Source organism: Hemitrygon akajei, chromosome 4 (assembly GCF_048418815.1).
Source record: "Hemitrygon akajei chromosome 4, sHemAka1.3, whole genome shotgun sequence".
Lineage (NCBI taxonomy): Eukaryota > Metazoa > Chordata > Chondrichthyes > Myliobatiformes > Dasyatidae > Hemitrygon > Hemitrygon akajei.
The window spans coordinates 50,708,615-50,728,979 of NC_133127.1; the positions used below are offsets into that span (position 1 = coordinate 50,708,615).

The 20,365-nt window shown below is 41.7% G+C and overlaps 1 protein-coding gene across 10 annotated transcripts in view; it reads right to left on the reverse strand.

Annotated features, from left to right (window-relative positions):
* The window catches only part of LOC140726324 (chondroitin sulfate N-acetylgalactosaminyltransferase 1-like), a 186,964-nt gene that overhangs the window by 11,669 nt on the left and 154,930 nt on the right, over positions 1–20,365 (reverse strand). For all 10 annotated transcript variants that reach the window (XM_073042561.1, XM_073042558.1, XM_073042562.1 and 7 more), the window contains 2 exons: positions 12,124–12,225; positions 9,343–9,521 (listed from right to left, as the gene is read on the reverse strand). In XM_073042561.1, the coding sequence (XP_072898662.1) occupies positions 9,343–9,521; positions 12,124–12,225 (281 nt within the window). The remainder of the gene's footprint in view (positions 1–9,342; positions 9,522–12,123; positions 12,226–20,365) is intronic.

Below are 20,365 nucleotides of genomic sequence, written 5' to 3' on the forward strand. Positions count from 1 at the left end.
ATCTCCTGACTTCACCGTTTTCAAAGTGGAAGAGAATTCTTTATAGGACTTTATTCTGAAGAGGCCTTCATGCCGTCATAGCCATCGGGTACTGTGGTCAAGGGATTGAACATTTAAGGTATCAATCGAGCATGCTGCTTGTCTTAATAATATCATGTTTATTGGATGTTGGTCATTAGTTCTCATTTATAACAAACCTTATTGATTTTGCTGGATTTTAATAGTTTGCTTAATTATTTTACAGTGGCATGCAAAAGGTTGGGCACCCCTGGTCAAAATTTCTGTTACTATGAATAGCTAAGTGAGTAAAAGATGACCTGATTTCCAAAAGGCACGAAGTTAAAGATAACACATTTCTTTAATATTTTAAGCAAGATTACTTTTTTATATCTATCTTTTACAGTTTCAAAATAACAAAAAAGGAAAATGGCCCGAAGCAAAAGTTTGGGCACCCTGCATGGTCGGTACTTAGTAACACCCCCTTTGGCAAGTATCACAGCTTGTAAACACTTCCTGGTGCCAGCTAAGAGTCTTTCAATTCTAGTTTGGGGGATTTTCGCACATTCTTCCTTGCAAAAGGCTTCTAGTTCTATGAGATTCTTGGGCCGTCTTGCATGCACTGCTCTTTTTAGGTCTATCCACAGATTTTCGATGATATTTAGGTCAGGGGACTGTGAGGGCCAGGGCAAAACCTTCAGCTTGTGCCTCTTGAGGTAGTCCATTGTGGATTTTGTGATGTGTTTAGGATCATTATCCTGTTATAGAAGCCATCATCTTCAGCTTTTTTTTTTACAGACGGTGTGATGTTTGCTTCCAGAATTTGCTGGTATTTAATTGAATTCAATCTTCCCTCTACCAGTGAAATGTTCCCCGTGCCACTGGCTGCAACACAAGCCCAAAGCATGATCGATCCACCCCCATGCTTAACAGTTGGAGAAGTATTCTTTCCATGAAATTCTGCACATTTTTTTCTCCAAACATACCTTTGCCCATTGCAGCCAAAATGTTCTATTTTAACTTCATCAGTCCACAGGACTTGTTTCCAAAATGCATCAGGCTTACTTAGATGTTCCTTTGCAAACTTCTGACACTGAATTTTGTGGTGAGGATGCAGGAAAGGTTTCCTTCTGATGACTCTTCCATGAAGGTCATATTTGTGCAGGTGTTGCTGCACAGTAGAACAATACACCACCACTCCAGAGTCTGCTAAATCTTTCTAAAGGTTTTTTGAAGTCAAACAGGGGTTTTGATTTGCCTTACTAGCAATCCTACAAGCAGTTCTCTTGGAAAGTTTTCATGGTCTTCCACACCTCAACTTGATCTCCACCGCTCCTGTTAACTGCCATTTCTTAATTACATTACGAACTGAGGAAACGGCTACCTGAAAAATGCTTTGCTATCTTCTTACAGCCTTTTCCTGCTTTGTGGGCATAATTTATTTTCATTTTCAGAGTGCCAGGCAGCTGCCCATGGCTGCTGATTGTTGGGACAAGGTTTGAGGAGTCAGGGTATTTATAAAGCTTTGAAATTTGCATCAGCTGGCCTTTTCTAACAATGACTGTGAACAAGCCATAGCCCTAACAAGCTAATTAAGGTCTGAGACCTTGGTAAAAGTTATCTGAGAGCTCAAATCTCTTGGGGTGCCAAAACTTCTGCATGGTGCTCCTTTCCTTTTTTTTCCCCACTCTAAAATTGTACAAAACAAAAATAATACACTAATCTTGCTTAAAATGTTGAAAAGAATGTTTCATCTTTAACTTTATGATTTTTGGGGGTCAGGTCATCTTCTACTCACTTAACTATTCACAGTAACAGAAATTTTGATCAGGGGTGCCCAAACTTTTGCATGCCACTGTGTATCGAGTTAAAAGGAGAAATGAAACAAGACTTTTAAAATCAGAAGGGGGAGGATAAGGAATCACATCACAGTCCAATGAAGTCAAAAACAAGAGTGTAAAAAAAGAGAAGACACAGAAAAATAGAAAACCTACAGCACAATCCACGTCCTTCAGCCCACAATGCCGTGCCAAACATGAACTTATTTTAGAAATTACCCACGGTCACCCATAGCCATCTATTTTTCTCTGCTCCATGTACCTATCCAGGAGTCTCTTAGATCACCCTATCATGTCCGCCTCCATCACCATTGTCAACAGCCTATTCCACGCATTCACCACTCTCTGCGTAAAAAACTTGCCCCTGAAATCTCCTCTGTACCTACTTCCAAGCACCTTAAAACTGTCACCTCTCGTGCTAATCATTTCAGCCCTGGGAGAAAGCTTCTGACTATCCACACAATCAATGCCTCTTATCACTTTATACACTTCTTTCAGGTCACCTCTCATCCTCTGTCGCTCCAAGGAGAAACAGCCAAGTTCACTCAAACTATTCTCATAGGGCATGCTCCTCAATCCAGGCAACATCCTTGTAAATCTCCTCTTCACCCTTTCTATAGTTTCTACATCCTTCCTGTAGTGAAGTGACCAGAACTGAGCACAGTATTCCAAGTGGGGTCTGACCAGGGTCCTATAAAGCTGTAACATTACCTCTTGGCTCTTAAACTCAATCCTATGGTTGATGAAGGCCAATGCACCATATGGTTTCTTAACCACAGGGTCAACCTACACAGCAGCTTTGAGTGTCCTATGGACTTGGACCCCAAGATCACTCTGATCCTCCACACTGCCAAGAGTCTTACCATTAATACTATATCTGCCATCGTATTTGATCTACCAAAATGAAACATCTCATTTTTATTTGAGTTGAACTCATCTGCCACTTTTCAGCCCAGTTTTGCATCCTATTGATGTCCCACTGTAACCTCTGACAGCCCTCCACACTTTCCACAACACCCCCAACCTTTGTGTCATAACTCTTTGAGTCTTCGTGTTAGAATCACAAAATGTTGGCCAGTTTCTCCAGTCTGCTCAAGATGCTTTCATCAAAAGAATGAAGACAGCTCAAAGCAGGTAACCTTATTTCTTTGGAATTTCCTGACATCTGGGAGCATTGAGGATGCCAAGAAATGACTAACGTAAGCTCAGACCAGATCTATCAATAAGCTTGGTGCCCGAGTTCCAGGAGTTAAATAGAATAATGAATAAAGGCAGTCTTTTGCTTCATTTTGACAACGCTCGGTGATCTGCAAATTGGTGCATTTCTGTTTAAATCCATTACAAATGTTTATATTGCCATTCCTTCAGATATTCAGTGCCAAGGTACTGTACTGTTGCAGGAAAATCAGTGTTGGTTTAAATTCTCACTGCTGCCCATTCTTCAGATGAGTGGGGAACCTGAATACTGCAAATTCTGGCACAGGATCCAAGTTCAGCGAAACATCCAAAGGTACTACGTGGCATCAGAACTGAGGGACGTAGAATTAACCATCAAAATCAAGGCACAATTTCAAATTCAATCCTGTACATAGAGAGACCCTTTTGCCAAGTTAGTCCCGGTGGTACCATTCAGAGCAGTGATGGGATCATCTCCATGCTATGGGAATTGGATGAAGCAATGATTCAAATTTTCCAAAATAAAGCTGGGGAAGAAAAAAAATAGGGAAAGGGATAAAAAGAAATACTGAAAACTTGGAATTTGTTTTTTGGAACAGGAGGAAACTTTTGTGAAGTGTCAATAGCAGCACACTTAGGTTGACTAAAAGTTTAAGAATTTAAAAAAATATATATTTGAATGGTAGGACTTGGATGATCCATTTTGTCTGGCTGTCTTTCAGATGTGTGGATAAACTGAGTGGAAACAGTAAAACGACCTTGCAATTGTCCTTTAAATCTACTTGTGATGCTGTGATGGATAAATAAAGTTACTAACACGTCCCACATTCCTGCAATGTGATTGCCAGCTGTTCAAGGTGGCGAATTACAGGAAGGTGAGAAACTTCAGTGTCAGAATTTTTGTTCATTGTTTTTCCTGTCAAGAGATTTATACATAGAAATTAAAGTAGCTGCGCAGATGCTTCCTCTGTTTTGGAGGAATGTCCAGCTGCCGAGTTTGAGTTTGCAATTTGAAATTCAACACGTAGAGAGAAACTATAAATGTCAATATAGTCACTAGAACAGCAGGGCAAAACTGGTGTAATATGACCAGGTATCCCTACTACCCACTCACTGCAAAATACAACAGAGCATCATTCCTCTCTTTCCTTTGTTTAGATACACTAGAACAACTCAAAAGTATTTAGCAACAATCTTTACAGAGCTCTGTTGATTGATAGCTGACATTGAACTCAGTATCTATTGACCCCTTGCCAATACTTTAGGACGCAAGACAGCAATTTACCAAGTTCATGGAATCTGTGTATCTGTAACTTCCACCAAGGGCAAAAGTATCAATGTCATGTGGATACCTGCTCTAATGAGGAGATGCATTGCCATTCCTTTGTCATGATTGGTCAACAGCCCCAAACTCAGTGGAAACAGCTTCATCAGGCAGACTGAGAGAAGGCCCCAGCATCACCTCATTAACTAAAATATTATATAAACTATACCTTAGAACAACTGCTCCAGGAGCAAAAGCCAGAAAAGTTTAATACTAAAACCACGAACTAATGCATTGCTGGTAAAATCTTGGCTCAGTTGTGGCCCTGTCAGCTTTCAATGCAGTATTTAGTCCCTCTGCTGTGCAGCACAGAGGGAATGCTACATTATTGTAGGGGTGTCATTTCAGCTGAGAGAACAAACTGAATGTCCTATACACAAATTGAGGATGACCATGTAAATTGTATTAGTTGATGTTTACCTATCAACATACAGTGCCTATAAAAAGTATTCACCTATTCACCAACCCCACCCCACCCTTGTAAGTTTTCATGTTTTATTGTTTTACAACATTGAAACACAGATTTAATTCAGATTTCTTGACACTGATCAACAAAAAAAGACACTTGTGTCAAAGTGAAGACAGATCTCTACAATGCAAACTAAATTAATTACAAAAAATAAAACACAAATAATTGTGTCACACCTCACTATCAGTTGTGGGTAAGCGTGCCGACAAGAGTCACCAGCTGGGAGATAAAACAGATGGTAAATTGCAACAGTGTGTTAGTGCAAGGGGTTTTATGTAGTCCCAGGTGAAACAAAAAGAGCAAAAGCTGCCCAAAAGTTGTGAAGAAAAAGTATTTACAAATAGACAAATAAAAACAAACCCATCAAACATTTACAAATATACAGAGGCTTTCTCCACAACACACTTTGTTGTTAACTTTCCAATATACAGTAACTATTCACTGTCAAATCCAACCTCCACACCCACCAGCAAAGCCAAACCGAGGATTTAAACCTGCTTGCGTAGGGTGTAGTGCGACTGCTCCCACTGACCCAGACATTATTTTAAGACACCCCAAACTGTCCCTTGAGTCTTTTCAGGCTGTTCTGCTGTCTACAAACTGAAGCAATGCTGTGAATGAAAATAAATGAAACTGTTTGGAATGCCTGTGTCCAGAATCCTAGTTTTTATGGGTTATAAACCAGTATTAACTGAAGGGATTGTTTTGATTAGCCAAGCTAGCAATTGTTTACTGTTGGGGTATGGTTGGTGAACTCCCAAGAACTACAGAACAGGAGGGCAAAATGTGTCAACTACTGGGGAAACTAGACCAAGGAACAGAACGAGGAAGAGTAAATAACTGGGCAAAGGGGGCAAGGTTAGTGGGACAAATCACATTTTCAACTGTTCCATCAAAAACTGATTGCATAACTATTCATTGCCTTCAAGTCAGTATTTAGTAGATGCACCTTTGGCAGTAAATACAGCTTTCAGTCTGTGTGGATAGGTCTCTATCAGCTTTGCACATCTGGACTCTGCAATGTTTCCCCGTTCTTCTTTACAAAACTTCTGAAGCTCTGTCAGAATGCATGGGGATCATGAGTGAACAGCCCTTTGCAAGTCCAGCCACAAACTCTCTATTGGATTGAGGTCTGAACTCTGACTTGGCCATTCCAGAACATTAACTTGGTTGCTTTTAAGCCATTCCTGTGTAGCTTTGGTTTTATGCTTGGAAAACAAATCATCTTGCTGGAAAACAAATCTTCTCCCAGGTCACAGTTCTCTTGCAGACTGCATCAGGATTTCCCTGTACTTTGCTCAATTTTAACCCTTCCAAGGCCGGCTGCAGTGAAGTATCCCCACAGCATGATGCATCTCTATGTTTCACGGTAGATACGGTGTGTTTCTGATGATGTGTGGTGTCAGCTTTTGCAAAATATAACATTTAACCTGATGGCCAAATGCTCAATTTTGGTTTCATCGGACCACAGAATATTCTTCCAGCTGACTTCAGAGTTTCCCACATGCCTTCTGGCAAACTCTAGCTGAGATTTTATGTGAGATTTTTTCAGCAGTGGCTTTCTCTTTGCCATTCTCCCATAAAGCTGTGTCTAGTGAAGCACCCGGGCAACAGTTGTTGTATGCACAGTCTCTCCCATTTCAACCACTCTAGAGTTATCATAGGTCTCTTGGTGGCCTCTCTCACTAGTCCATTTCTTGCACAGTCACTCAGTTTCTGAGGATGGCCTGCTCTAGGCAGATTTACAGCTGTGCCATATTCTTTCCATTTCTTGATGGTTGACTTAACTGCGCTGCAAGGGATATTCAGTGACTTGGACATTTTCTTGTATCCCATCTCCTGACTTGTGCTTTTCAATAACCATTTTTTGTAGAGTTACTTGGAGTGTTCTTTTGTCTTCATGGTGTAGCTTTTGCCAGGATACTGACTCACCAGCAGTTCGATCTTCCAGATACAGGTGTATACAATCAATTGAATCACTTTGACTGCACACAGTTCTCCAAAAACAGATCTCTATTTAACTAATTATGTGACTTCTAAAACCTGCCGCAATGAAGATTTGATGTGTCATATTAAAGGGGGTGAATACTTATGCAATCAATTATTTTGTATTTTATATTTGTAATTAGATCATTTTGTAGAGATCTGTTTCCACTTTGAGACGAAGGAGTCTTTTCTGTTGATCAGCATCAAAAGGGCCAAATTAGATCCACTGTTACTCAATGTTGTAAAACAATAAAACATGAGAACTTCTGGGGGTGGGGGGGGTGGGAGTTGAATACTTGTTACGGGCACTGTAGGTGGAATATGTAGTCACTACCTCATTGACAACTGCTACATTTAGACCAGTGGTTCCCAAACTGGGGTCCACACAGCCCTTGATTAATGGTAGGGGTCCATGACATAAAAAAGGTTGGGAACCCCTGATTTAGACCATAGCACTGTTAAACATAAGAGCAGATTAAAAGCCATTTAGGCTATTGAGTCTTCTCTGTCATTCCATCATGGCTGATTTATTTTCAGATCTCAATACCATTCTCCCGCCTTCTTCCCTAACTATTGACATACTCACTAACGAAGAACCTTCCAAACTTCACTTTAAGTATACCCAATGATTTGGCCTTCACAGCCATCTATGACAATGAATTCCACAGGTTCGCCCCCTGCTGAATCCTCTTCATCTCTGTTCGAAAGGAATATCCTTTTATTCTGAAGCTGCACCCTCTTATATAAAGTGTCTATAAAAAGTATTCAGCCGCCTTGGAAGTTTTCGTTTTATTGTTTTACATTGAATCACAGTGGATTTAATTCAGATTTTTGACACTGATCAATAGAAAAAGACTCTTGTGTCAAAGTGAAAACAGATCTCTACAAAGTGATCTGAATTAATTAAAAATATAAAACCCAAAATAATTGATTGTATTCACCCACCTTTAATATGGCATACCAAATCATCACTGCTGCGGTCAATTGGTTTTGGAAGTCACATAATCAGTTAAATGAGTGTTTGGTTTTTGGAGACCTGTGTACAGTCAAGGTGTTTCATGTAGTAAAAACACACCTGTATCTGGAAGGTCTAACTGTTGGTGAGTGAGTATCCCGGCACAAACTACACCATGAAGACAAAAGAACACTCCAAGCAACTTCGCAAATAAGTTATTGAAAAGCACAAGTCAGGAGATGGATACAAGAAAATTTCCAAGTCACTGAATATGCCTTTGAGCAGAATCAAGGCCATCATCAAGAAATGGAAAGAATATGGCACAGCTGTAAATCTGTCTAGAGCAGGCCGTTCTCAGAAACTGAGTGACCGTGCAAGATGGGGACCAGTCGGCGAGGCCATCAAGAGACCTATGACAACTGGAGGAGTTACAAGCTTCAGTGGCTGAGATGGGAGAGACTGTACGTACAACAACTGTTGCCCGGGTGCTTCACCAGTCACAGCTTTATGGGAGAGTGGCAAAGAGACAGCCACTGTTGAAAACAACTCACATAAAATCTCGGCTAGAGTTCACCAGGAGACATGCGGGAAATTCTGAAGTCAGCTGGAAGAAGATTCTGTGGTCTGATGAAACCAAAATTGCTCTTTTTGGCCATCAGACTAAACACTATGTTTGGCATAAGCCCAACACCACACATAATCAAAAACACACCATTTCTAACGCGAAGCATGGTCATGATTGCGCTATGCTCTGGGGATGCTTCACTGCAGCAGGCTCTGGAAGGTTTGTAAAGGTACAGGGTAAAATGAATGCAGCAAAATACAGGGAAATCCTGGAGGAAAACCGGATGCAGTCTGCAAGAGAACTGCGACTTGGGAGAAGATATGTTTTCCAGCAAGACAATGACCCCAAGCATAAAGCCAAAGCTACACAGGAATGGCTTTAAAACAACAAAGTTAATGACTTGGAGTGGCCAAGTCAGAGTCCTAAACTCAATCCAATTGAGAATTTGTGGCTGGATTTGAAAAGGAGTGTTCACTCATAATCCCCATGCAATCGGCCAGAGCTTGAGCACTTGTGTAAAGAAGAATGGGAGGGAAAATTGAAGTGTCCAGATGTGCAAAGCTGATAAAGACCTATCCACACAGACTCAAGACTGTAATTGCTGCCAAAAGTGCATACTGACTTGATGGAGGTGAATACTCATGCAATCAATTATTTTGTGTTTTATATTTGTAATTAATTTAGATCACTTTGTAGAGATCTGTTTTCACTTTGACGTGAAAGTCTTTTTCTGTTGATAGGTGTCAAAAAGCCAAATTAAATCCACTGTGATTCATTGTTGTAAAACACTAAAATATGAAAACTTCCAAAGGGGTGAATACTTTTTATAGGCACTGTATTTCCCATATATAATGGCAGCTACAATTCAAAGGGTACTCTTATTGCTAGAAAAACACTTCCTAATATCCAGAGATCATCAAAAGCCCAACATAAATGCAAGGTACAGAATCCTATAGTGCAAAAAGAGCTCACTTAGCTCATGTTTGTGCCAGACTTTTCAAGTTGTTTCTTGGTGTGCAATCAGTGAGATACCTGGCTGGGCGTTCAATCGGCAGGTGTTCAGAAACTCTGCTGTGAAGTATATATCCACGTCACAGAAAAATAACAGGACATTGTTTCCCTTCCAAGCACGAGCACCAACATCCAGGCCCTTCCCACGGGAGAAATCCTCCTCCAGGGGAATGAAGGTGTAGTTCTTGTAGTTGGCTTCTCTAGAACAAGGCAGATGAAAATTTTACTTCATTGTTAGTACTTCCTTTCTGCTCCAACAGTTGGCAGGCACTGTTCCTAATTAAATAAGTAGGTGTCTTCATTATACAGGAATCGCATTTTAGATCAAGAGCAACAAATGAAATAGCAGCAGTTTTGGTTTAGACTATTTAAGGAGAAGAATATCAAAAGTTCTAACATTGTGTCCATTACAATTCAGGAAAGACAAGTGGCTCTGCAAACACACAGCAACCTGACATGCCTATAATGAGGTGTTTCTTTATCCACACTGGACCATCGTGACAGCTGCAGGGTGAGAGGTAAAAATAGTACATGCAGCTCTGGGTAGTAATGCCAGCATTAAACCACACATTAAAATGATACACACCTCACTTAGAATGAACTGATATTTCATAAATTCCCTTTATCTGCTTTTCTTACCCACTTCAGCTAAATATCTGGGACTACCTTTTGCAAGTCCAGATCAGTGGAAGATTTGCTCTCAAGATCTTGGAATTCAATTTTCTTTTCGTAAATAAGTTTGGTATTGAATAAAATTAAAGTGAAAGGATTAAGAGAAGATGGTTGCTGTAGCTCCAATGAGTGAGCAGGTGAGCTAGAGGTTATGGTGGGAGCAGTACCGTAGGTGTAGAAGACACAACTGAGAATTTCAACACCAGGTGGGCTGAGAGAGGGATGGAGTTGGAGGTCTTTGTAATATGGAAAATATGGGATCAGAAACCTGCGTAGAATTTCCACTGATTCATCGGGATTTTCTGGGAAATCTGTGTAAATCTGTTATAGACTCTTCGAGTCAGAGACAGACACACACAGAAACAGACTCCCTGACCCAACAAGTCTACATCAATCACTCACGTTTGCACGAATCCTAATCTAGCCAATATTATGCTCCCCATATTCCCATTAATTACCCTCTCCCCCCACCCCAGATTGTACCACTCACCCACACACTAAGAGCGTATATGGTGACCAATTTAACCTGCTAGCCCACACATTATTGAGATGTGGGAGGAAATGTGAGAACCCGAAGGAAATGTACATCACAGGCAGAACATGCAGACTCCATACAGACAACACCAGAGGTGAGGATCAAACCTGCGTCATTAGGGCTGTGAAGCAACAGCTCGGTTAATTGCACCGCTGTGCTTCCCTGAAAGTGGATGATGCTTTGACCAAGTTCAATCCAAGACTGGAACGATCTATCTGACATAGTTGGAGATTGGCGGAGCACACACAACTGCCTAATATATTAAATTACACGACTGGAAACAACAACAAAAATCACACCTTGAAAAGTAAAAAGGAAAATCAAACAGGAAATTCCTGCCACTGCACTCTGACTTCCATTTGCCAATCACTTCCCAAGCCAACAAAAAATTCTTTCAGGTTAGCTCTAAACCAGAATTAAAATTACTCAAAGTAATTTTATAGGCCCCCAAGGGACCACTGTATTTAAACAGCACCTTTCCAAAGGGAGAGGACAAGCAGCAAAATGAAAGGTTTAACTTAATGAACTGGCCACTTCAAACAAGTCATTCTGGCGAGGGCTGCATTGGTGGTACACTGGCTGCAGCAAATTGAAATTCATCAGGTAGGAAGGAGGCTGCCCAACTTTCTTCCCAAGTGGAGATAAGTAACTGTCCATTTACAGTTACTTATCTCCACTTGGCAGGAATAAGAAAAGACATGTGCAGGAATAATAAAATGTTACCTCCACGTGACGAGTATTATCCCAGCTACTGCACACCTTCTCAGGGAGTAAAGTTTCATTGATTCAAGGATCCAGATTGGAAGTGGATTGTGAAGGTTATACAGGGAGGAATCAGGAAAGATGATAGGGTAGTTGATTAGAGAAGGGTGTAAAAATTAGCTAGATTATTGGCCACAATGTCTGGACAAATAATGGAGAGTCAGAAATCTGCTGGCCCTTTGCTGAGTGAGATCTTGGGTCTTTGACTCAGGGGTAAGGATAGATTAGAGCAGGGTACAGGTGGAGACTGGTACATAGAAGCAGTTTCAGCTTGAGCATAGTGTACCTACAATAAGCAATGGTCACCAGGGGACTAGGAAGAAGCAACTAGTTTCATTACATATTCAAACAAAAATGGCTACTCGGCATCAGGTGGTCTCATTAGGAAAGCTCTCTCAGTTGCTTCTGCCCACCACAATCTCAGAGAGTTTATTACCAAGGAGATAGAGAAAATTTCCAACATGGTTTTCATTGTACTTTTTTTTCATTGCTACCTCTGGCTAAAGCTGACACCCAGGCAAATGAGTAACTCAGTGACTAAGTCAGGCCTGTGTACACAAATTGCACAGAGGCTATAGGAGTGTCAGAAAACTGTTTGCCTATTTCCTTATTTTGCTCCCCTTTGTAACTGTTTGTTAAAAATCTCCGCTCTTTTTCTGCTTCTTAGGTATAAACCTCTTCCACTTTCTCCTGCAAGTGAGTTGGCCCTTTCCTGAAGTGACTAAACTCCACACACTGAACCTCAGCAATTAATATTAGTGGAGGGGAGGGGGTGGATGGTAGGTCACAAGAATTGGTCAATGGTGCCTGACCCGTCAAGTGGCCACACTCACCTGGACACATATTCAAGTATGGCTTTTACTTCATTCATTTGTTCTGTCCCAAAGTAAACCACAGTGAGGTGAACTCTGCCATCCATTCGAACACCCACCTCCCTGGAAGACAGAAGAGAAAGACAATTATTTTCAGCTGAATTGTAATTTCCCATACTGCATGGAAAGGTAAAACAAAGAAAAAGTTCAAAATTATATTGATTTGACTCAAAGATGGCAAAATGCTCAACCCAACTTAAACTAGTTGTGGTTTATTTGTCAGCACTAAGTTCTCCCATCCCTGTGTCACAAGGTTATGGGTTTAAACCCTGCTCAAGGGAGCACTCAGCCTCTCGAATTTGCTCATCAATCAATCTTCTGCTTCAATTCCATTGTCATGCATAATCATCTCATCCCTGATTCCTTAACACCCACAGATCTATCAAACTGGCCAAGCTCTGCAATTCTACAAGATAGAAAACTGAAAAACTTCACCAACCTCATCTCAGGCCATAATGCATAACACAATAACTCAGGAAAAGAAATGCTCTTTTTCAATAAGTCTGCATCTGGAAGCACTAATAATACTAATTAATCTTCAGAATCCTTTCAGATTAATGTCGATTTGATACAAGTCATTTTTGAGATGCGAAGACAATTCAAATGTATATATAGAAAATGATGGAGATTCAAATTAAGGCCAAGAAATTCCTTCCTGTGGCACAAGTTTCAATGTACTGTCTGGAGGTACAGTGAAAATCTTGTTATGTATACCATTCATACAGATCAACTCAATACAACAGTGCACAAAGGTGAAGTGCTGCAATTATACAGGAAGTGTAGTGAAAGTGGTCAATAAACACAGGGTCATAACGACGTAGATTGTGAGGTCTTTTTGTTCAAGGGAACTGTACAATAATCTTAAACAGCAGGATAGAGGTTTCCTTGAGCCTGGTGGTATATGCTATCAGGCTTTTAAATTTTCTACCCAATGGGGGAAGGGGGGCAGAGAAGAATCTGAATCAGATTTACTATCACTGACATATGTCGTGAAATTTGTTGTTCTGTGGCAGCGGTGCAGTGCAATACATTTTAAAAATTACCGTAAGTTATAAAAAATAAAATTTTTAAAATTATGCAAAAAAGAGAATATCTGGGGTAAGTGGCCATTTTACCGAAGCAACAAGACAGAGTCCATAGTCTATGGACATTGTCCCTTCATCAGAACTAGGGAAAAACAAATGGAGTACAGCAGTGGAGCCTCATACTGGTGTAGGTGACCCAGATAGAGATGCAGAAAGGTCCAAAATATACCTCATTCACTTGTAACTAAAGCAGCCCCTTCTGGATAACATGCCATTCATGCCCATGCAGCAAAATAAGTTCAGTGGCTCAGGCACAAATGGGTCTCAAATCACTTTACTATGCCCAGATTGTAGAGAGCCTCAAGTTGTGAGGTGTAAACCTTACCAATGACGTGTCCTGTGCAAACCATGTAGATGTTACAGTCAGGGTAGTACACAAGCGCCTCTATTTCCTCAGAAGGCTAAGGAAATTCAGCTTGTCACCAATGTTCACTCTGGAGTAGAGGTCACTCATCTCTCTATCTGTTTGCCCCATCTATGATTACTTCCTCATTGATAGGTTTGAGGGGAATCATCTTGCTCTGAGAGGGGCCGAGGGCTTTCTTGATGCCAGCATACGTACCCCTGATATTGCCTGTCAGCGCTGCTGTCCGGACGTCTTCATTGAGCTGCATCCGGTGCTCGCTGGCATAGCATCTGACAGTCTGCTGAACTTTACTTCCAACAACCCTGATGCTTATACTCAGCTTGGGCAGCAGGTTTGGCTTCAATGATGGGGTAATCTTGGTGGATATGGCTTCGAACCAGTCATTTGGTTTCAAGGTCCTCTTCCCAAAGGCAGCTAAGGCTGTGCTGTAAATGGCGTTCTGCCGAAGTTTCTTCTGCATTTCTTTGTGACAGAGTTTCCAGGCTACTGGGTGCTCAGTTCATTCTCGAAGGACCTAGGAAACAGGTCTGGGTGAGACATCTTGCCGACCTCAATGCAAGGGTTACCTTCCTGTTCAGTGCAATGGAATTTCTCTGATTGCAGTCTCATTGTGCAACATATCTCACTGACCTCTACTCCAGTGTGAACACTGTCACCACCTCAGCACTGGATGCATTGATTCCCTGCCAACAATGGAAGAACTGGATGCACAGCCAATCCTGAGGAGCTCAGTATGGCCATTGGCAGCTTGACCTCAGAAAAAGCACCAGGCAGTAATGGGATTCCCCCAGAGCTGGTTCAGCACTGCATGACTATGCTCTGCACTTGCTGCATTATGTCCTCTGTCAGGAAGGAACTGAGGGACGCCAAGTTCATTACCTCAACTTTGGACATGATTTTCCCTCTTCACAACCCCAATGGAAGCGCAGAGAACAGAAGAAGCCCCTCTACGTTACGTTTATTAATCTCACTAATACATCTGACTCAGTCAGCAGAGACAGGCTCTTGCAGATCCCCTCCTAGTCAGGCCGCCCAGTAAGACTGCAGTGCACGATCAGATCCTTCCACAACAACATGAAGGGAGTTGTGCAGTACAACAGCAGCTCTTCGGAGCCCTGTGACATACAGTGCCTATAAAAAGTATTCATCCCCCCCTTAGAAGTTTTCATCTTTTATTGTTTTACAACATTGAATCACAGTGGATTTAATTTGGCTTTTTTGACGCTGATCAAAGGGAAAAAAATCCTTTGTGTCGAAAGTGAAAATAGACCTCTACAAAGTGATCTAAATTAATTACAAATATAAAACACAAAATAATTGATTGCACAAGTATTCAGCCCTTTCAGGTCAGTAGTTAATAGATGCACCTTTGTCACCAATTATAGTTAGTTTTGCACATCTGGACACTGCAAATTTTCCCCTTTCTTCTTTATAAAACAGCTCAAGTCCTGTCAGATTGCATAGGGATCATGAGCAAACAGCCCTTTTCAAGACCACCACAAATTCATAATTGGATTGAGGTCAAGACTCTGACTTGGTCTCTCCAGAACATTAACTTTGTTGTTTTTAAGCCATTCCTGTGTAGCTTTGGCTTTATGCTTGGGGTCATTGTAAATCTGAAGGCCCTGCTCCACAGGCTGAGCCCTGGCTGGAGTGTGTAAACACACAAGTAACATAACTCTATCAAGAGGAAGCTACCTTATATTTAACCTCTTGATGAAAGTCAAGGTACGGACTGTGAAAATTGAACTCTCATGTAACAAGTAAAACACATTTACAGAGAGCCAGCTAGCTCAACAATAGGAAGAGACTGTCTATGCTGTCTCATCCGTAAAATTGAGAGTACAGCCTTCTGTATCATAACTGCCTCTGGACAATAGTGATGAGTGAGAGGGGAGGAGGAGGGGGAAAGGGGCTGGAGAGGGGGAGGAGGAGAGGGAAAGGGGCTGGAGAGGGGAGAGAGGGGTGGGAAAGGGAGGAAAGTGGGAAATAGGGGTGGAAAAGTGTGGGAAGGAAAGTGGAAGAGGGCAGGAAGAGGGGGGAGGGAAGAGGGGGGAATGAGGGGGGAGAGGAAGGGAGGGTCCTCAAGAGGTAGAGAGGCTTAGGATTCTCAAGTGAAACCGGGGAGCCTAAAATGGAACCCCAAGCAGGTCTGGAGGACTTTGAGAGGCAGGAAGACCAGGGAATCCTGAGAGACTGAAGGCCAAGTGAATAGATGGCATTCTCACCCAAAGCTGACCAATGTCAAAATGCTGCTTTTCAACTTCTGCTTGGTCCATTATTTGGCATGGTCCTTCTGTCAGGATGTGCGCTGGCCAATTCGGAACCCAAGTGTGAAAGAAAGACACACTGTGATGTAGAAATGGTGACAGGAGTTTATTCATAAAAATTCCAAAAGAACTTGGGTGGCTCAGCCAATTGACACCGTGAGTGGTAACATTCTCAAAACTAGAACCCACAATCAATGCTAATCGTGTGTCCACTTAAAATAATACAAGTAATACAGTATTCCCAGGTCTATCAAAATAAATTTAACAAGCTTAAACAGAAAGCACCAGGATACCACATTACAAAGAGCAAGTCGCTCAGGAAAAACACAAGGAACTCTAAAGGATTAATGACTCCCATTAAACAACAATTAACTCATTCAGGTGCTCTATAAACCTCAGAGCCTAATGCTCTCCAGTGCCTGACATGTGTCCAAAGAACTCATTGTAGCACTGGTAAGGGAGACATCCAAAGTCTTAGTCAAAACAAAGTATACAATGCCTGTGATACCAGCACACTGCTGTACGGCAGCAAGACCTGGACAGAAGGAGAGAAGGCTCCACACCTTTCATTTAGGGTGCATCATTGCTCCTTGGGCATGTTCTGGAGAGACACAGTACCCAATGCTGAGTTTCTCTCTCATGCTGGTCTCTCTTGCATGTACACCCTGTTCAAGCAGAGTAGGTTGTGCTGGCTGGCCCATGTCTGCCGCATCCCAGAAGACATCTTCTACGGTGATCTGGCTTCAGGCGAGAGAACTGCTGGCCACCTGCACCTACACCACAAGGATTTCTGCAGGTGGGGCATGAAGGCGCTGGGAGGGACTTGCAGCTGACCACACCAGGTGGAGAAGCACCCTGAAACAACACCTTAAGTCAGGCAAAGAAAAATTCCTGAAAGTGGCAGAAGACAAACAGGCCCACAGAAAGGAATGTTGCAGCTCTGCTAGAGCTGACCACTTATACAGTAGATGCAAACTTTACCACAGAGACTGCCACTCTTGCATTGGTCTCATCAGCCATAGAAGGCACTGCACCAACAACGTAGGAGCTAGGACACACATCCATGGTCGACCTCAACCAACGGATAGCCACCACCAATAACTCACATCACATTTTTACAGATGCATTGTAGAAAATATCCTATCCAGATGCACCACTGTTTTGGATAGTAACTGCTCCATCAGGAGTGCAAGAAATTGAAGAGAGTTGTGAACACAGTCAATTGCATAACTTCCTCTCCACTGACCCGGTCTAAACTGCCGGCTGCCTTCGAAAAGCAGCCAACATGATAGAGGATCCCTCACAACCCAGGCGTTCTCTCTCTTCCCCTCTTCCACTGGGCAGATGATAAAAATGCTTGAAAGCGCACAGCACTGGGCTCAAGGACAACATCTATCAAACGCTCCTATGATTCCTAAGTGGATATCTTTTAATATAAAAAATGCATGCAGGCAAGACTGCCTCATAGAGCAACCTACACAGAAGGCTTCTGGAAGTTAAAATGAATATTTCCCTAATGTAGCCACAAATGTAAGAGACTCTGCAGATGCTGGAAATCTTGAGCAACACACACAAACTGCCTGAGGAGATCAGCATCAGGCAGCATCTACAGAGGAAATAAACAGTCATCGTTTCGGGCCAGGATCTTAAGAATTCATCAGTTCTGATGAAGGGTCTTGACCAGAAACATTGACTGTTTGTTCCCCTCCATAGATACTGCCCAACTTGCTGAGTTCCTCCAGCTCCTAGGCGATACCATTCTTTCGCAAGCTCAGTGGTGTGACCAAAAAATTAACTTCAACAGGTTTAGGGTGGCACAGTAGTGCAGCGGTTAGTGTAACATTATTACAACATCAGCAATCACTGATCGGGGTTCAATTCCCAACACTGCCTGTAAGGAGTATGTAGGTCCTTCCTGGGTTTCCTCCCACATTCCAGAGTTAGGGTTAGTGAGCTGTGGGCATGTTGTGTTGGTATCAGAAGCATGGCATCACTTGTGGGCTGCCCAACACAATCCACACTGATTTGATTTGATGCAATTGATGCACTTCACTGTATGCTTCAATGTGTTGATGTACATGTCACAAATAAAGCTAATCTTTTAATCTTTATCTTTTAGGTGCTGAGTGACTTGGGGACTGAACGAGCTTTTTTAAAAAATTCTTGTACACTAATGTTAAAACAAGGCGACAGCTGATTTTCTCTAGTAATGAATTATTGGTTAAAATGCAAGGTAGATGTCTCGTCGAACATGCCTGGTGGTAACTTGTAACCTGACAGGAGAAGCCTCATCAAATCTGACAGCTGGAAATTTGCCTCAGTTTATAACTATTTCTCCTGTCAATCAACCTTAGTAATGTTAATTCCCTCTACAGACACACAAGCCTTTTACCTTCAGCTCGCTTTGAATAGGAAGAAATACATATAAGCACCTAAAGCTCTCCATGATGTCTGCAAATAATTAAATGCAGAAGTGACTTAAACCTTCACTCAATGCTACGAATGCTGTCAAGACATCTGTGCCTGGTTACTGCACTACTGGCAGACTATTTCAGTTCTCATTTCTGAAGTAAATATTCAGTAGACCCCACATTATCGTTCAATTGAGATAGGCAACAAGCCATCATGATAATTTCCACTTTCCCTTTTACTTAGTTTTCTTTACATTGAGTTTGGCATTAAATAGACATGCTACAGAAGCAACACTCAATTTCTATTACAGTATAAAGTAATGAGACAGAAGAATATTGTTTATAAAATGTGCCAAGCCTTTGAACAAGAAAGACAAGGGGATATTGACTACATTAGCACCTCAAATGGAATTGAGTGGGATGCCTTTGGCTTTGAGAAGAATCAGAACATGATGTATGGTTACTGATGGTTTATTTATCAGTTCTAAATAGGATATCCACATTTTGTAGAGAGTAGAGACAGAATGGAAACAGCTGTTACAATCTTACGATACTATTATAATCTGTCCAGTCCCTGCACTACGTATAAACTTGGTGTCATGCTGCAGGATGAGGTCATTGTGTTGAAGCTGCTCAGTCATTTACAGTGCGTTTTAATATTTATACCGTGCAGGTCATCCACATCATGGGTGTGTAGGGCTCAGTGTTGAATATACTGCATATATGAGTCAAACACTCAGCTCCATCTGCAGCCCAAGAGGATCATCAATTGCTTACTTAGTAGGACAATTTTCATTCTGGTTCATTCCTACCATGGCCTCAACCCTCCCCTCCCCTACCTTTGGGAATCCTCCATTTCTGACCTCCTGCATAACTCTGATCCATTGTTCCACCACTGGTTGAAATGCTTTTAGCTAGCTAACACTTCCACTGTCTACCACTCCACACATCTATCCCTCGCTCACTTCTCCCATAATCTTCTTAAAACTTTTCACTTGCTCAGTTCTCTAACTGGGGATCGTATTCAGCAATATCAAAACGTGACCAATAAATTCTCCTGAGGAGCGCTGTGTGATGTTTCTTAATGCTGAAGTTGAATTTAAGTTATCTCAAAGTTGATTTCACTTTTCTATTTAAAGATGAAGCTGCCTCTTTGCCTAGCTAGCTGTAGCTCAATACTCTAACCTCGGCATCACAGAGTTCTACATTTAGGTTTTGAAATTCCATTTTTAAATGCCTCACATTCATCGCAATTATGATTCCCTTGAAATGGCAGTATTGTTCAAACATATTGAAAAATGTGTCTTCAGTGTCAGGATTTGTTTGAAATTGTTAATTTTAGAACAGCATAGTACAAGAACTTTGGCACCTACTCTAAGATCAAACTAACCCTTCCCTCCTAGATAGCCCTCCATTTTCCTATCACACATGACCAAGTTTAAATGTCTCTATGTGTCTACCACTACGCCAGCAGGGCTATCTACACACCTACCACTCTGCAAAAACTTACCTCTGTCATCTTCCCTATATTTTCCTCCAATCATTTTGAAATTATGCCCCTTGTATCAGCCATTCTAACCTGGGGAAAGGTTTCTGACTATCAGCTCCATCTATGCCTTTTATCTTCTTGTATCAAGTCACCTCTCATTCTCCTTTGATTCAAAGAGAAGTGCTCTAACTCATGCAGCCTATGTTCACAGGTCATGTCCTCTAGTCCAGGCAGCATCCTGGTAAATCTCCTCTGCACCATCTTTACAGTTACTACATCCTTCCTATAATGAGGCAACTGGAACGGAGCACAATATTCCAAGTGGGTTTTATAGAGTGGTAACACTACCTCGCAGCTCTTCAGCTCAGTCCTCTGACTAATGAAGGCCAACACACCATATGCCTTCTTAACAACACTATCAACTTGTGTGGTAACTCTGAGGGATCTTCGGGCATGAACCCTAAGATCCCTCTGTTCTTCCACACCACGAAGAATCCTATACTTTACTTTCGAGTTTGACTTTCCAAAGTGTTCCAAAACATTTCTCCAGATTGAATGCTGTCCACTACATCTCATCCCAG